The sequence below is a fragment of the Lipophrys pholis genome, assembly GCF_963383615.2.
Source record: "Lipophrys pholis genome assembly, chromosome: 5".
Classification (NCBI taxonomy): domain Eukaryota; kingdom Metazoa; phylum Chordata; class Actinopteri; order Blenniiformes; family Blenniidae; genus Lipophrys; species Lipophrys pholis.
The window spans coordinates 9,926,316-9,944,543 of record NC_137628.1 but is presented as its reverse complement, the minus strand read 5'-3'; the positions used below and the strand labels follow the sequence as shown (position 1 = coordinate 9,944,543).

The 18,228-nt window shown below is 43.4% G+C and overlaps 2 protein-coding genes across 2 annotated transcripts in view; both read left to right on the top strand.

Moving 5' to 3' along the window:
• The first annotated feature begins 513 nt into the window (after window positions 1-513).
• krt97 (keratin 97) lies at window positions 514-5,961 on the top strand. Its single transcript, XM_080463891.1, has 8 exons — window positions 514-1,198; window positions 2,454-2,536; window positions 2,768-2,924; window positions 4,343-4,507; window positions 4,596-4,721; window positions 4,836-5,056; window positions 5,624-5,658; window positions 5,761-5,961. The coding sequence occupies exons 1-8, from the start codon at window positions 812-814 to the stop codon at window positions 5,862-5,864; spliced, it is 1,278 nt and encodes a 425-aa protein (XP_080320017.1). The 5' UTR covers window positions 514-811; the 3' UTR covers window positions 5,865-5,961.
• A 4,582-nt stretch (window positions 5,962-10,543) lies between these two features.
• The window catches only part of rims1b (regulating synaptic membrane exocytosis 1b), a gene marked incomplete at both ends in the record, with an annotated part of 65,859 nt that continues 58,174 nt past the window's right edge, over window positions 10,544-18,228 (top strand). Inside the window, one exon of the mRNA XM_080464610.1 lies at window positions 10,544-10,710. Within this exon, the coding sequence (XP_080320736.1) occupies window positions 10,544-10,710 (167 nt within the window). The remainder of the gene's footprint in view (window positions 10,711-18,228) is intronic.

Genomic DNA, 18,228 nt, shown 5'->3' with positions numbered 1-18,228 from the left:
ATCCAAATGAAGCATTCTGGTTATTTTATGTTTGGACGTCATTCATAGTTAAATGGACAAGCTTTTGTACCAACATTTATTATTTAAGAGTGAAATAAAAGATGAGAGCAACTTTAAAAAACATAAATACCAAAAGAGTCCCATTTGTGGCTTTCCACCAGATCAGATCTGACTGGAGCCACAAAACATGTTTAATATTAAAATGAGGCTGACACTTCTAAAGTTTCCGATATAGTTTTGATATATGAACATAAACTGTCTTAGTTCAGGATGGTGAACATTTCTTTACATATCCAGCTGTTTTTGTATCTGATTTCTACCTTCATTTTCAACATTACTGAGACAATTTCAACAATTTAGCTGTTTTAACCAATTTGGCTCTTTGATAAGCAGTATTTTTTTTAAGCTTTTTTTTTTTTTTTTTTTTTTTTTCAAATCCTTGTCATTGTATTTTAAAGGCGTTAAAAGATCGGGGACTTTCCATAAAGGAAAGTTAATCTCTTTTTCTTCTTCACAATTAAAGGGATCAAACCGGACTAATTGCCCCTGACAGAACCGCCTCACACACCTTTCCCTCCCTCCCTCTCTGAAATGTGGCTCGACTGCAGGTACCTGAATACCGGGCGGCCGCGCCCACAGCATCTCCCCCAGCCTCCATGTGGGGGAGGAGGAGGAGGAGGAAGGGGAGGAGGAAGAGGAGGAGGCTATAAATTCCATCCTGTGTACCTCCTCAGCACCAGATCCTCAGGAAACAAGCAAACAAACCCTCCCGGACTTGAAAGAAGTTCCATCACATCCAGACGCAGTCACCATGACTTCCACGCGCTTCTCCTCCTCCAGCTTGTACTCGATGCCCGTCACGCGGCGCAGTGGCGGCAGCGTGTACGGCGGCGCGGGCGGCCGTAACGTCAAGATCTCCTACGCGTCCAGCAACCTCGGCTCCGGGTTCAACCTGGCCGGGGCCCTGGGGGGCGGCGGCGGCGGCGGCGGCGGGGCCGACTTCGGCCTGGTCGGCGGGGAGAAGCAGACCATGCAGAACCTGAACGACCGTCTGGCCTCGTACCTGGAGAAGGTGCGCTCCCTCGAGTCCGCCAACGCGCAGCTGGAGCGGCAGATCCGGGAGTGGTACGACAGGCAGGCCCCCAGTATCAAGGACTACAGCAAGTACTGGGCCATCATCGAGGACCTGCGCAAAAAGGTAAAAACATAAAGAAGTACATTTAACTTAATTGAATCAGTGAAATCAATTAAAATTCTATATTTCAGAATCAGCTATATGTATAATAATAAAACGTCTGGTGTTGTAGGGGAAAGTATTTGTCCAAAATACTTTGCATTCTTTTTTTATTGAGTGATGTGAAACTTTTTTTTTAAAGTTAATCCACACAACGAATAACGATCTTGTCGTCCTTACTGTGGTTCGTTCGGTATTTCAAAACGCCAAAAACTATAATACAGACAGACCGAGTGATTATAATATGTACAGTTTTACCAGAGGCTATGGACGTTGATGTATTAGTGGAAGATGGACTACACCAACAGTCGCTCAAACATCCACTCCAGTTTATTCAGATATTTTTTAATTATCCTGAGACGTACAAATACTAACTCCACTTCACTTGGATTTTATTTTTCATTTAAAAAAAAAAAAGAAACGTTTAAAGTAAGTACAATCTTGCTTGATCATCTTGAGTAAATTATGCGGAGTATTCTTCTTGTGTAGAGACATCATGATCTCCAGGTATCAGCATAGACCTCACAGCAGAGATCCTCCACATCGAGCGCATTAGTCTTCATTTCCAACAGGATGTTGGGTTGAAAAGCTAATATTTAATTATGTGACATGAGTTGGAGCCTCTCGTTTATCTACTGGTGAAATAGAGCTTTTATTTATTTATATAGAATTCTTTGATCAACTCTGGTGGCGAAAAAAAGTTACATTTAAAAAGTGCTGCATCTTGCACATTTATCACCATTAAGTTACATTTATTACTCTTAACTGACATATTTTGAGCCTTTTCTGTTTTATTATTTCTAATTTTATCTTAGTCCCAAAAATCAACAATCCAGTATCTGAAAGTACAACAATAATCTATAAAATCTTTTTTAAACTATATCATATTACTCTTCAGTTTTTATGTTTAACCTCCATACAAGGGACGAGAGTCTTTTGGAAGATGCCTTTTTTATTACAGAGTTTGTACTTCCACTTACTTCACTCGGTCGTGTTTGCTCATCGTGTGAGTCGGTAAAACCTGAAGAAAAGGTGCTATTATCTCTTCAATGCCTGATGCAAATTGACAGGAGAGCTAAAGTGAGGCGTGAGGAGAACTCCCTTTGTAATCAAAAGGAGCTCTGCTGACTCACGTCTGCGCTCACTGAGCCACTAATACAACCTTTGTGGCGTCAGAATGTGGAGAGGAAACGACCTTTCTTCTCTTTAACCCCCACAGATCAGCTTCGCCACACAGGACAATGCCCGGCTCATGCTGCAGATCGACAATGCACGACTGGCGGCGGAAGACTTCAGGATCAAGTGAGTGGGAAGATATCCTCACAGTCTTTCTTCCCTCCTCACATCCTTTTCGTACTTTCAGCCACAAAAGCAGGCTTCAGGGCGAAAAAGCGACCTGGTGTCACTGCGTGGCTCCGGGCTGTGTGGACGGTCGCCACGGGGCTGTAACGGTCAACACGCGGGTGGAACCGGTCCAACCGGTTCCGGGTTGCCTCGGCAACGTGAACTCAAAACGCCTTTTCTGCCCGACAGGTTTGAGAACGAGCTGGCAGTGCGCCTGTCAGTTGAGACGGACATCGCCGGACTGCGTAAGGTCCTGGACGAGCTGACCATGGCGCGGTCCGACCTGGAGATGCAGGTGGAGGGCCTGAAGGAGGAGCTGGTCTACCTGAAGAAGAACCACGACGAGGTGAGAGAACTCTGCGTTAAAACTCCCGCAGAGGTCATGAAACCCGAGGAGACGTGACGTCTCACAACAGGGAGTAGTCAAATATCCGCCATCATTTTCATAAAGGTACAACAGGTAACACGAGACCTGCGTGGAGGCTTCGCCTTCATGACTTCATGTTTTCTCTGCTGCCAACAAACAAGAACTCATAACAAGCACATCAGAACATCCTCAACGGCAGCTGCTGTCACATCATGATAATCCTCTGAACAGGTTCAATTTATTAAAACATTAAGAAAAAAAAACCCAAAGCGAGTGAGAAGCATCCCGACCCGTCCTGTAGTTCCACACCAGATGAAGCTGTGAGTCGCGTCAGAATCCAATTTTTACTACATGAAGTAAATGAAACGAGACAGCTTCAGCAAGAAACAAGACGGGACCGTGACGAGTTTAAAAAGTGTCCGACTGAAAGATCGCGTGAAAAGTTTGAGGAGGAAATATTCAACTCCTGACTTTCATTTACATAAACATACGAGAAGTGAGTGACAAGTACTTCAAAGTGGGAGCTGATGTGGATGTTGGCCTGCTGCCAGGAAACAACGCCTCAAACAAGATGATGTGATAACGGCATGTCTGACACGATGGTGTCAAGTCGTTAAATCATATTATAAATCGCAACAAAATCCAGAGTGCATGGATGAAAGAATCAAATATTCGATTTAGTTTTACCACGGACGGCTGCATGTTGATGGTAATACACGAGAAAGTTATACCTCCCTGACTTCATGATCATCTTATGAATAAACATTTTAAAAAATAGCTTGAAGTTGTTAACAGACTGTGACGACACAGAAGCGTCTGAATACCCGAGGTTGGGGTTCGCTGCAGTACCATTCGCTACCACAGGGCGGTGTACTGGGTTGATCAACACAGGTTGTTGTTTTTGCAGTTAGGTTAAATTTTCCACCACAGATCATCTGAAGATTCAACCTGACGAGACACGAACGTGAACAATCAGGCTTCATCTTTGAGTTTTAGACGGAACAGGAACAATTCAGCCATTTTCTTGTCAACGTGACTCGTCTGGATACTTTTCTTCCTTGTTTGAAAAGTCTTTTAATGCCGGCGCTGCGAGCAATCAGGAACTGATGTGATAACGGCATGTCTGACATGATGATTACTTAAAGGTTGTAGAAATACTCATTAAAGTCATTAAATAATTATGAAAAACCCCAAATGCTTCAAATGAACCCTCTTTTTCAAAGACATGCTCATCAGATGGAGCCGGCATCATTATGTCTTGTTGGTGACGTAGAAAGTCACAAATCACCATCAGCACACCCTGATCAGTGGAATTGTGTCTAGCACAACTTTATATTGAAACCTTAACAGAGTCCGTCTGTCCCCGTCTGATCCATCGTGTGATTCCTCTTCTGTAGGAGATGGCGGCTCTGCGCAGCGTCATGGCCACCAGCTCTGTGAACGTGGAGGTGGACGCTCAGCCTCAGGAGGACCTGAACGCCGCCATGAGCGCCATCAGAGCTCAGTACGAGAGCGCGGCTGAGAAGAGCAAACGTGACATGGAGACGTGGTACAAGGCCAAGGTGAGGAAGAAACGCTTTGACCGTCTCGGTCTTGCTCGACGGCGTCCGGAAGGTTCTCTAACGTCGTCTTGTCCCGAAAAACTTTCAGTTTGACGCCCTGAACATGGAGATGGCGAGCAGCACAGAGACTCTGCAGACCTCCAGGAGTGAGATCAACGAGCTGAAGAGAACATTGCAAGGCCTGGAGATCGAGCTCCAGTCGCAGCTCAGCCTGGTAAACTCATTTGGTCACAGCCCGTCTCTGATTTCTCGCGCCTGAGGCGACGCCAGTGTGCCGAGGAGTTTGGGGAACGAAGAGTAACGCTGCTGTGGCCCCGTGTCTCTGCAGAAAGCCGCCTTGGATAACCAGCTGGGAGAGGTGGAGTCCAGCTACAGCATGCAGCTGAACCAGCTGCAGGCCCGGGTCAACATGCTGGAGGCCGAACTCGCCGACGTCAAGGCCGACATCACCAGGCAGTCCTCCGAATACCAGATGCTGCTGGACATCAAGACTCGTCTGGAGCTGGAGATCGCCGAGTACAGACGGCTGCTGGACGGAGAGGACGTGAAGTGAGTGACGAGAGAGCAGAGCAGCACTTCAGCTGAGTTCATCTGAGCAGTTGATGTGCGACTGACGCCGTTCAAGCAGAAATAAGAACTTTGAAATCTTAAAGTAGCAATAGGTGCTGAAATATCTTAGTCAGGCAAGTTTCCAATTTCACAAATTCAAGGCTGATTCAGATGTCGTCATGCAAAAAAGATATTTTGTCATTCTTTAGATATGAAACTTTCAGATGTTGGCGCAAGAATAAATAGAGACAATTTGGTCCGACTCACACAAAAAGTCCTAAAAAGCGGGAAAAAAAATACTTTCAATATTATTACAAAACACTCAAATGACAGCTTCATTTTTTTTTTTCGGATCTGGCCTCAAATAATTTAGCGGAGTTTATTTGAATAAATTTCTTTCTTGACTTATGAGGCACGCTGGAGAAATGTGCCAAAAGTGATCTGAATTTGTGGATTCTTTTTTAAACTTTCATCTTTCAACTTTTTTTTTTTTTTTATTATATCACTTTGTCTAAATATTTTCTGAATCACAAATGATTTAAAAAAAAAAAAATTTCCATCTTGCAGGAAAAACATCATCGTCAAAGAGGTTATAGAAGAACGTGAGTTTACCTTTCTTTTGTATTTGTTGTTTTCATGTTTTTTGCCCCTTTTTAAAAGAAGAAAGTGCTTCATGCATAATGTGGTGTTGACGTCTCTCACAGGGAAACCGGTGAAGACTCAGAGGAAGAAGATCGTGATCGAGGAAATCATCGATGGAAAAGTCGTTTCCAGCACAGTCGATATGGACGAGACACTCATGAGCTAGTCGGGTTAATAAGTTAAAGACCAAAGCTAAAAAAAAAAAAAAAAAAAAAAAAAAAACCAGCATATTTGTATTCTCAAATCTTAAAAAAAAAATTAAAGTTTACAAAGAGACTTGTTGTTAATTATTTTTCCAACATTGTGTGATTGTATAACTATAATGAAAGAACCTAACTTACTGAAGCTGAAACGTGTCACTATATTTGTTATTGAGTCTCAGACTTCATGACATTTATCAGTTGTCATGTGCCATTCGTGGAACAAAGGCAACAGCTTGTGGTTCTGTGCAAAGAAATGACTAATAAATTGAATGAATAAATTAAATAAAAGATCCACTGCCAGCTTCTGTTGTGTGTTTGCAATGTTGAATTCTCAGCTTCATCCAGAGGCTTTCAATGTAAAACGGTATTAAGCTAACGGCAGATTCAAAGTCCTGCTTATTTGTATGAAACGAATTGAAATATCACACACTAGTGTCACTGATTGCGTTTGACAGTAAAGCGCGATTAACTGATTACTAAGATTATATTGAGCTCCTCGTATAAAGAGCTTTAAATTCAGAAGAATCTGATGTTTCAGTTTGTTATAAAGAGAGAAGCCGCTTAGAAGAAATTTAAAAAAAGACAGAGGAACAACGGCAGGAAAAAAGCAGCTCTGTCTCCCTCTAGTGAGTAAAGAGGCTATTACATAATACACGCATGGGATCTCTGGAAAGAAAAACTAGAAATCAGAGCAACAGTTAAATAAATTGAGGAAAAAAAACATAAAATGAGACATGTTCTGTTTTATTTACGAAGTAGGTCAATGGAGAACTAGTTCTCATTCACAATTACATACTGGCCAAGAGGCAACAACAGAAGAATATACATACATACATGCATACTGTACAATAATACAGAACGTTTTAGAGTCGTTTGCAGCTAAGAGGCGATGAGTACAGGCTTTATATGACAGCACTGATGGATCCACTATGTGCATACAGGTACTACTCAGAAAATATGAAGATCATGAAAAAGTTCAAACAGTTGTGTCACTCATTTCAGATAATGAGCCCCAAATGTTATCTAGATTATTTTAATAAAGAATGAATATTTCAAGCCTTTGCTTCTTAGAAGTTGGATGATTGTAGCTCCCAGATAATGAAAACCTAAAATTACAATATTACATGAGATCATTTAAAAAAAAAAAATTTTTTCAAGAGAAATGTCAGGCTTCTTAAAAGTATTCTCATTAAATGCACTCATATAAATACAATTACAGCCCAGCTGAAGAAATTGTCAAAAAGGAGGTTCGTTACATCTTCACTATGATGGAAACTTAGACAGACCTGCTGGAGACTCTGAACTGAGGAGCGAAGAAACACAGCCAGGGTCAAATGAAGCATGTTTCTTTCTTCAGAGAAAACAAGACAGAGGATCAGAACTGGAGGACATAGGAACAGAGTCGGAGCTCAGAGACACTCAATGGGAGGAGTCAGGTGGAAACGCTCACCTGCAGGTGATCAGAGGGGCAGACAAGGAAAATACCAGAGAAAGAAGTCTAAAGAAAAACCTCAAAACGACGCTCATCTGGGGTTAGTACAGTGTTCCGTGTGTGTGTGTGTGTGTGTGTGTGTGTGTGTGTGTGTGTGTGTGTGTGTGTGTGTGTGTGTGTGTGTGTGTGTGTGTGTGTGTGTGTGTGTGTGTGTGTGTGTGTGTGTAGTTCAGTAAAGTGTCCACTAGGTGTCAGTGTATCCACGGCGATGCTCGTGTTAAAGTGACTGCTGAGTCAGACATTTTTATTCAAACGTCTTCTGACGTCTGTGACTAAATATAGTTTAGTTCAGTTTAGTTTAGTTCAGTTTGATTTGTTTATTGATTTTACAATATTATAAAAAAGATGTGAAGGAATGAGCCTGAGCAGAGATTCCAGCCATACATGAGTTATATTCAAGGTCTTTTTAAAAAGAAAAAACAAAGGGAGAAAAAATGTTTTTTTTTTAAAAGAAATTCTTTCATTGAATTAAACATAAAGCTATTTATTGTGTTTTATCATGTGAAAATGATGTCGTAAATCAGCGTCTCTGTTAATTCAGTCAGAATACAGAAAAAAACAAGGAGCTAGAACAAGTATGAAGCATCAATCAGGTTAAAAGTAAATAGAAACAAGCCGCAACTTCCGTATTTAAATACATACATACATACATACATACATACATACATACATACATACATACATACATACATACATACATACATACATAAACATTTTTTTATATAAATTACAGTTATATTTTCATTACACTTTCACAGATGCCTATTTTTATTCACGATATATCTATTTATGTACAATTATAAAGGCATTATTTCTAAATGGATATTTTATATATATGGATATGAAATTATTCTTTTAAGGGTTTTTAATAAATCTATATGAATGAAATACAGATACAACTTTTTAAAATTTATTAATTTTAATTCATCAATTCATTGCTTTAATTTTCCTTTACTTCAGCATTATTCATGTTTATTTCTGTAATGTTTCACATGGTTTAGATTAATAAACAATATTTCAGTCAGCTTTGCACTGATGTGTGTTTTAAGAACACCCCCCACCCCCGTGGCCCCCCCATTGCCCCTTGTAGTCACGACCCACCGATGACAAAATCCTGCAGCACGCCTGCTGACGTCACCGCGGCCCACTCACATCCCGCTGACGTCACCCGACGGGTTGCGGGGCAGCGCCCCCTGCAGGATGTTTCTCAGTCGACTCTGGAGAAGCCGGTGAGCAGCGCCGGTGTGTGGAGCTGATGTATCAGCTGACTACCAGAGGCGGAGAGCAGAGGAGGGGCGCTCAGGGAGCAGGGAGGGACACCCCCGAACAAGAATCTACCTATTCTATTCTATTCAAAAAAGAAAAAGAAAAACTTAAGATTCTCTGGAAAAAAAAGCACCATCCAAACCTAAATGGTCAAAATTGAAAAGAAATGCAGAAAAATTAAGCACAATATGATAAACATGCAAACCCATAAAACAGAAAATATAATAATTCAACATTAAAATGCAATTTAACTTCCAATAGATTGAGGAACAGCTTCTTCCCCAGATCTGTGGAGAGTCTGAACTCATAACCTTTAATAATACACCCATCATCTTAAAACGAGCAATACTTCGTCCAATAAATCACACGGTGGCGCAGGTTTGTGCTCTTGTCTCACAGCGAGAATGGCGTCGGTTCAAATCCAGCCCAGGGCCTTTCTGTGAGGAGTTTGCATGTTCTCTCCGGTTGTACGTGGGTTTTCTTCGGGTACCCAGGTTTCCCCCACAGTCTAATAAAACATGTCTGGGGGTCCCTGAGCAAGACCCTCGGCCGCCACCTGTTCCCCCTTAGCGCTGCGCTATGTGGCTGCAACTGAAGGGTCAATTTGATGAAGAAATAAAGTGCAATTCTTCTTTTTTGACACTTTATATATGCATCTTATTGATCTGTGCTATCTATCTATCTATCTATCTATCTATCTATCTATCTGTCTATCTGTCTATCTGTCTATCTGTCTGTCTGTCTGTCTGTCTGTCTGTCTGTCTGTCTGTCTGTCTGTCTGTCTATCTATCTATCTATCTATCTATCTATCTATCTATCTATCTATCTATCTATCTATCTATCTATCTATCTATCTATCTATCTATCTATCTATCTATCTATCTATCTATCTATCTATCTATCCCTCGCCATCCTCCATACAAATATAACGAGAACCCCCCCCCCAAAAAAAGAATAACAACAACAAACTAAAACAACAATCACAGAAATAATCAGAGAAATAAAATCAAATCATGAAGAAAAAGTCCAACATAGGCGAGTTAGATGCTTTTGTATTGAAGTGAACGGAGATGTGACGTTCAGATGAGGTCGCTGTCCATGGTGCTGAAACCGACTTCACCCTCCAAAAGAGAGGAAAAACAAATAGATTTCTCATCTTTTATTTATTTATTGGAGTGAGAGGAACTGAAGTATCGCGAGAAGGTGGAAGTAATTGTGATGGCTGTGCAGGTGGAACTTAATGTGGAGAGAGAGAGAGAGAGAGAGAGAGAGAGAGAGAGAGAGAGAGAGAGAGAGAGAGAGAGAGAGAGAGAGAGAGAGAGAGAGAGAGAGAGAGAGAGAGAGAGAGAGAGAGAGAGAGAGGACTCCTCCCTTTACCTCCCTCCATCCAGCTCCAGTCTGAGCGGCCGCGGCGCCACAGAGCAGCCGGGTGGTGAACCAGGGAGCCCCCCCCGCACATACACTCGTTGCACCCCGAGAGGAAGACGCGGCTATGGGCTCCTCGTGACTCCGGGCGGTGGAGGGGAGCGGAGGGCCGGCGGGGGGTGGGGGGGACCGACGCGGGACCGACGCGGGAGAAGAGACACCCGGAGAGAGAGGAGGAGGAAGAGGAGGAGGAGGACAGACGACAAGCACAGCCGAGGCTGCCTGCAACCATGAGCGGCTCGCTCTCCTCCCTCCTCCACCACCAAGACTCCCACCACTGCTACTGCGACCACCGTCAGCCCGCCTGCAGCCGGCCGGAGCCGCGGCTGCCGCTGCCGCTCCGCGCGCGGACCGCGTCGTGAGGTGTGGCTCGGAGACGCTCCGGGAAAAAACCTGTCAGCCGAAACGACACGCCGAGGAGGAAGAGGAGGAGGTGGAGGGGTGGTGGTGGTGGAAAAGATGTCCGCTTCGGTGGGGCCCCAGGGCGGCCCTCGCCCACCCGCCGCGCCGTCGTCCATGCCGGACCTGCCGGACCTCAGCCACCTCACGGAGGAGGAGAGGAAGATCATCATGGGAGTGATGGCTCGGCAGAAGGAGGAGGAGGAGAAAGAACAAGCCATGCTAAAGTAAGAGCCGCCTCATTCCGTTCTCCCTGCTGCCGGAACGTAACGTGACGCGTCTTGCCCGTTAACGCATCGCACCCTGTACCCGTCAAACGACGCGCTTTCCCCCCGCATCCCCCGTCCGCCACCGGACCACCGACACACCGGAGCCGCTCAGAGGCTGCACCGGTCCCTCCTGGAGGCTGGGAGGGAGGGGGCCGGTGGATCGATACGTTAAAACAATAGTCAGTCAATGGAGATGACCCGAAACAGGGTCAACCGCGTTACAGGTGTGGAAGGGGCTGCGAGGGTGGGGTGTGACGGTGGGGTGGGGGGAGTGAGGGGGGATGAATCATAGCATCATCCCTCACCCACTCGTTTTCATCAATGGGGGCTGCACCCCGTCCCTCACTTTACGCATCGCGCTGGTTTCTCTTTTACGCACGCACGCGTGAGGCAGGCGGGGGCTGTGTGTGTGTGTGTGTGTGTGTGTGTGTGTGTGTGTGTGTGTGTGTGTGTGTGTGTGTGTGTGTGTGTGTGTGTGTGTGTGTGTGTGTGTGTGTGTGTGTGTGTGTGTGTGTGTGTGTGTGTGTGTGTGTGTGTGTGCTCTCCCCCCTCGCAGGAGACATGGAGACGGGGTGTGGTTGGCAATCTTAGCAGGCCTTAACCAAACACGACGAGAAGAGAAGGCGGAAATGTCGTCTTTCTCTAATCCAGAATAGTGGACTGATCCGGAGACGGCGCGCGGAGCTCGCTCAGCTGTGACACTGGGAGCTACTGATGGGGCATTATGGGAAAATGGCAGGAGAAAGCAATAGGTCACTTCAGACTGCTCAGGCTCAGTGTGGGATGTTGCATATGGCAGTGGTTTGCTCTGAGCTGTGTGTTGATCCGCTCCACCCGGACACATGTGCGGCTCTACGGGCGTGCAGCAGCTTCTGGGGCTCGAATGGCTCTGTTCACTTCCGGACTGCAGTCTGGAGGGAAGGAGGCAAGGCGAGGGCCACTGGCTGGGGCCCCTGGAGAGGATGTGATGTATTTAATGTTCCATGAGGCACCGTAGCAGGTTCAGTCAATAATGGCTTGGCCTTCATCTGGCTAATCATTAATGGGAGCAGAGCAGGGAGCACAAGGACACTGTGAGTTCAGACAAACATGCAGATCTTTCATGTTCAAGACACTTTATAGCAACAACAATATGCAGGATGCCAACAAGAGATGAAGCTGTTCCACTATACCTGAACTCGGGTTCAAATCCCTCTCCACAATTTGCCTGTTGGTCCTAACTTTTTCTCTCCCTTAACCTGCAGAACTTCTCCACCTCTGAGCCTGGTTCTGCAGGGTTCTTCCTGTTAAATGACACTATTTCATTTGGATCATCTCTTCTACTTGCTCATAGGGAATTCTCTGTAAAAGTGCCTTGAAATGAGCACCCCACCCTTTATCCCTACTAATGCTAAAAGCCAATTAAGTGAGTCGCTCATTTGATGTAAATAGTTTTACATTGTTTACATTTAGAAGCTATTTTCACATTTTCAAGCTCAAAACAGTCGATGGAGCAAAATTGTTATCGCAATAAATGTGCAATATTCTATTTGAGTCTTTTTCAGATGAAGAGTTACAGATATAAATATGAATGTATCATTAGATTGAAGATGTGCTCAGAAACGGATACCAAACATAAGAATATAAATCAATGGTTAATTCAAAAAGCACTGAAAAACGTTCAAAAAGCCTCAGACCAATGAGAGTTAAAAGTTTTCACAATAAATAAGACTACTCACTTTATTCCTTATACGTTTATATATAGTTGAAATAGAAAATGTCTTGACTACATAGTCATATTAACTGTGTAGCCAGACGTATGCTTCTTTTAGAGCAGTTTTTACAAACCAGACCAGGGGTGTCAAACACATTTTAGTTCAGGGGTCATAGAAAGCCCGTTTTCATCTCGAGTGAACCTGACCGGTAAAAACTTTAAAGTTTTTGTTGTTGTTGTGACGCAGAGTATATATGTTGAAATCGTCTACATTTTCACAAAAATAAATAATTATAACAGATGATTACTTCAATTTCAACATAAAGCCAATTTGAATGAAGCCGTCTGGTGCAAAATACAGTAAAACGTAAAAAAAAACCTCTCCTAGAACTGTTTCATTGGGTTTTTACCATCTCCCGCTGACAGCGAGGCTTTCAGGTTGAAGCTTATTTGCTCGCCTTCATGGCAGCATCACCGACATATTACAGCTCGGGCGTCAGTGTTTCGTGTGTCTTATTCTGAAGAAATTTGTTCAATTCTTACAATTGGCTTGGTGGAATGGCGGAGCCTCTTGCAGGCCTTATGTTTGACATCCCTGTCGTAGATCTGAAATTTAGTTTGCATGAACTAAAAATACATAATAAGTATGATGACTGTGACTCGAGATGTAAATCCAGTAACTTCTATGTTCAGAAAAGTCTTTTGTTTTTGTTTGAACTAAATCTGTAAAGTTGTGGAGGATGAAGAAAACACGAATTGAACATTTTGTGGAGCAAAAGATTTCCTTTTTTTTATTTTAAGAATGAATCAAGTCAGTATATTGGATAACTTGTTTTAGTGTAACGACACTCAATTACAAGCAAAAATAGAAGATAGAAAACAAAATAGAAGCTGTGTTTGAGTCCTCGACTTTAGGAAAAATCAGCTTCTAATCTCAGAACTCCTGATCGACTCATTTTATTAAGTCATATTCAACAGTTTTATTTCCTCTATAGCAGCATAGTTGTTAGGATCATTTCCATACATACTAAGATATAGAAAAGTCTAACGTATGAGGAAACCTTGAGTAAATGCGTAAAGAACATCTGTTTCACAGACTGTACTCTTCTCTATTTTCGCGTTATTCCTAATAATCGAAGGATTTTCATCCTTTTTGGCTGAAAATCATCAGTTTAATTTTAATAGTTTACCAATTGTGTTGACGAAATGGATTGATGGAAACACAATGTTACTGGTAATAACAGCTGATATTTTAACTCTTATTACAACATTCCATTACCGTGAGCCTGTATCCATAAAGGTGATGAGCACTGAAATAACAGTGAGTTTCCCTTTATTGGAATGTCGTGCTGCTGCCATTAGTTTCTTGTAACTTGCACACTAACCGAGCACCTTTTAACCAGGTAACTAAGATAACATAATCCTCGACCGCCACTCATTTTGGCAGTAACTCACTGGTAACTAACAGCTTTTAATTTATAATCCACATCAGTGAAGTAACATTTAACAAACTTGTGTTTGCTTTTTGCTCACTACTTTTTCTGAAATGGTCGTAGAACTGTGGATTCTGGGAGGTGGTCGTTTTTCTCAGATGTTTTGTTGCTGTTTCTTGTTGTCGTTAGGGCTGGGCGATATAGCGAATATACTCGATGTATGTATAATGACTATACCGTGAATATTCGAGTATCACACTGTAGCTTTTAGCCGCAGGTATTAACTTGCCGGCAGCAGCCGGTGGGCTCTCTGAGACAAAACGAGCACTCCTACAGATATAGTTAGGTTAGTGCGGTTAACAAGAAAGCTCTGCCTGCGTTGTTTATTGGAGTGAGCAAAAAAAACCAGAAGAAAAAAACAAGACAATTTCACGATGGTGTTGTTTAATGAATTCTGCTTTGGCAAGATTCACTTTGTTGTGATTTCCCCCTTATTGCATCCAAGTAAAATATTAACATATATTAATGTAGTGTGAACAAGAATGTTTAAATGTAGACATAGATTCATCATACTAGTGGGATTGATGCTTCGAAAGTGTTGATTTCAGGCCGAGGCAAAATACTGAGATATATATCGTGTATCGTGATATGGCCAAAGAATATCGAGATATTGAGAAAAGGCCATATCGTACAGCTCTACTTGTCATTATTAGTTCATAAATCATCATCTTCCCACTGACTGACACAACAAGTAGAGTTCCACAAGTAGAGATATATGATAATGTTACATTTGTCAGAATTTTCTCAACAAAGTGAAAAGTTGCGAGGAAGGCTTCCCAGTAAAAGAAAACCATTAATACTCCTGAAAACTTGATTGTGTCAGTCTTGAGTTGTTGTCATATGGAGCAGCAGGGACGTTTCCTATCGTGCAGCGCGGAGCAGCCTGAGAGTCCCACAGCTGGCGACACTGATACAGAGCTTCATCTCAGCACTTTAACCGGACTCAAACAAACCGAGGTGTTCCCGGCCGGTTCCCTCTGGGAACGAAGCAGCTGGACTCTACTTTGCTGATTCACCGCTTCATCAGAAGCTGGTCCTGGTCAAACTCCGGAGCGGCGTCCAAGAAACGTCCTCTTCGTCATCCAGAGAGGACAGAGCGGGACCAGAACAGACCAGTGTCTCAGACTGTGTTCACATCTTAACCTCTTTAAATGAGCTTTATATTACTGCGGTGCTCGGTGCTACTGAAAACACAACTTTTTAAAAATACTGTAAACGGGGGGAAATGCAACCTTTCGGAAACACTGCTACTGCTACTGTAACTGCGTACAACGGCTGTGATAAATACTTCTTAGAGACAATTAGAACAACGTTTCCTCCAGAGTGTCATGACTCCCAGGCCATATTCTCCTGAGACTCTGTAGTTTTATCGTTGACAGTCACTGGAATAACAGTCCAACTCGGTCTTCTGTCCATACGATAGTCCATGTACTCCCATTTGTAACATTTAGCGTGTGTGTGTGATTTCATTACAAATACAATCAACAACACCAATCGTGGTCTGGCACGCCAACTATATCATTTTGAGAATGTTGCCGTGTAGATGCAAAACGAAAATGCAGAAATTAAGAAGCTTTTTCACTTCAAACGTTGACGTGCAAACGTGGCCTAACATCCACACACATTTTTTTTTTTAAAAACACACACACACACAAAAAACATGCTTTCTGGTGTTTGCAGCAGATCTGGATAAAGGCAGGTTTTTTTTGGTATGGAGGTGAAAGTGTCGAGCAGAGTTTAGGCTTGTTCAGGCACAATCTGGAGGTTTCATGTCAAAACAAAAACCTGTCCAGGTGTAACCTGACTCCGCCCACATTCAGCTGGGATCAGCCCAGACCCCCAGGACCCTGAAGTACCCTCCAAACTATAAAAAGCTTTGCAATATCCTCCAACAAGAGGAAATCTCTTCTGTGCTGCTGAAACACTTGTCTTCCTCCTCCTCCTCCTCCTCCTCCACCTTCTGGGGCCTTCTCAGCTTCACGACATGTAAATATAGAAAAATGTGTCAAATATTTATGCACTCAGCAGCGAGACTGTGGACCCTTCAGACGGGGGGTGAAGGCTCTTCGCTCGGCCTCGGGTCGCACTGGAGGGGTGGGGGTGGAGGAGGGGGGGGGGGGTTGCAGCAGCTCTTGTGTTTCTGTACAGAATGTGAAGTTCAGGCTGTTCCTCAACACCAGAAGAAGAACTTTGGAGCACAGAAGGAGGATTTAGTGGTTTTAAGGATTACAGTGAAGGAAAGGGGGAAACTGAAAGAATGGGATGGTCACACACACACACACACACACACACACACACACACACACACACACACACACACACACACACACACACACACACTGCTAATCTCTCAGCAGCAGGGCTCCCGGAGGCGGGGTGCATGCAGAGGGCAGTGACGCCCTCCTCCCTGCCTGCTGGTCCAAGAGGTGGTCTGACGTTGGGATTGGAGGTGGAAATGAGGCATCAATACAGACTTTAGATGAAATATTTCCTTTTCTGATAGATTGGAGGGCCAACATGCCAACACTGTGTGTACTGATGTCCAGGCTGTTGTGACCGCTCACATTCATCACAGACGACCTTTTATTGAAAGCTAGATTGAAAAACGTCACTATCTAGTCTCATTTTCGTGCTTCGACGTACTTTTGCTCCTTTGAGGTCCTTAAAGGTATGGGATGTATAGTAGAAGTAATGCCACAGTTGTGCACTGGGTGGCAGCAGTGAGTCTTCAGATCTCTGCACCCTCATGTGGTACAAACTGGTATTACAACACAGATCAGGCTGTTTGTAGCGAGTTAGCTTGTTAAGGTCAGTTAACTTCTCAGCTTTCTGATGATCATTTCACATTTTTCACACGATTTTTTAAAACATGGTTTAGCTTAGACTGGTTGTTACGGTTGCTAGCTACAATCGATTCGAAATACACAGACTCACATTTAATCAATTAGATATTTGAAAAAGGTTTATGTTCCAGGCATTTGATTAATTTATTCACTCTGTGATTTGAAACTTAAATTAAATGAGTGTCCTTACTCAAATTGGGCTTCATTCAGTCTGTTGTGACAGTTAGAGACACCCCTGTGTCTCCGAGTGAGGTCAGGCCTGCACAGTGTTGCAGTGGTTTGGACTCTCAGCTCACAGCCATAAGATCCCCGGTATGAGTCCGGTCTGGAAGCATTACATACTATTTCCCTGGAGAGAACATGCAAACTCCCCACGGAAAGACCCCAGAATTCAAACCTGGACCATATTTGTGTGAGGCGACAGTGCTTACCACTGCACCACCGTGCCACCTAACATTTACACTACACACACATAGGACACATTTTATTTATTCTACCTCCTTTGTAATTAATGTTTTTAAGCACTCTGGAATAGAGCTTGAGGAGAATATGCAAACTCAGAAAGACCCAACCTGGACTGTAAGGTGACAGTGCTTACCACTGCTCCACTGTGCCAAACATAGTTTCCCTGAAAGCTTGAACACAGTTTTTTTTCCTCCACTTGTAAAATTATGTTGATGACATGCTGCACTCTGAGATTAATAAAACCCCAAAACACCTGACCAATGCACAGGGAGAACATGCAAACTCCAGCATCAAGACCCAGACTTTAAACCTAAAGGGCTTTCTTTCCTTTAGCTGAACCAAATCTGACAAACTGTCTTATCTCATGGCTTAATAATAGAAAGATGTACTCGTAGTACGCTACAGAGTAAGAAACGCCCACACACTTCAAATCTTGACTAATGCTCCTCCTTCATGTGTTCTCGCAGCCTTTAACTGTCTGCTGCCTCCATGCTGATAACACAGTGCGCATTGTGTCCCCTCGCCAAATCTAGTCTCCAGAGAAAAGAAGAAGAAAACCTTCCTGGTGGAGAAATACACAGAAACATGTTCAGAGCAGACTTCAGAGTTTCAAGGTTTCTGGGCGAAAAATGCTAATGTTGAATTATGGATCAGCTCTGAAAATAGCTCTGACTTCCTGAAATATTCAAGTATTCACTTCACTGCCTGCTGCTGATTCTTAACCTGTCTCAGTGTTCAATTCCACTAATTGCGCACGCACGCACGCACGCACGCACGCACGCACGCACGCACGCACGCACGCACACACACACACACACACACACACACACACACACACACACACACACACACACACACACACACACACACACGCACACACGCACACAAAAGGTTGTGCATTTACTGCACAGTTTGTCCTGTTGCTTTTTTTCTTAAAGCCTGCCTCCACTCGTTCTGCAGACAGCTGGTTTGTGTGAGTGTG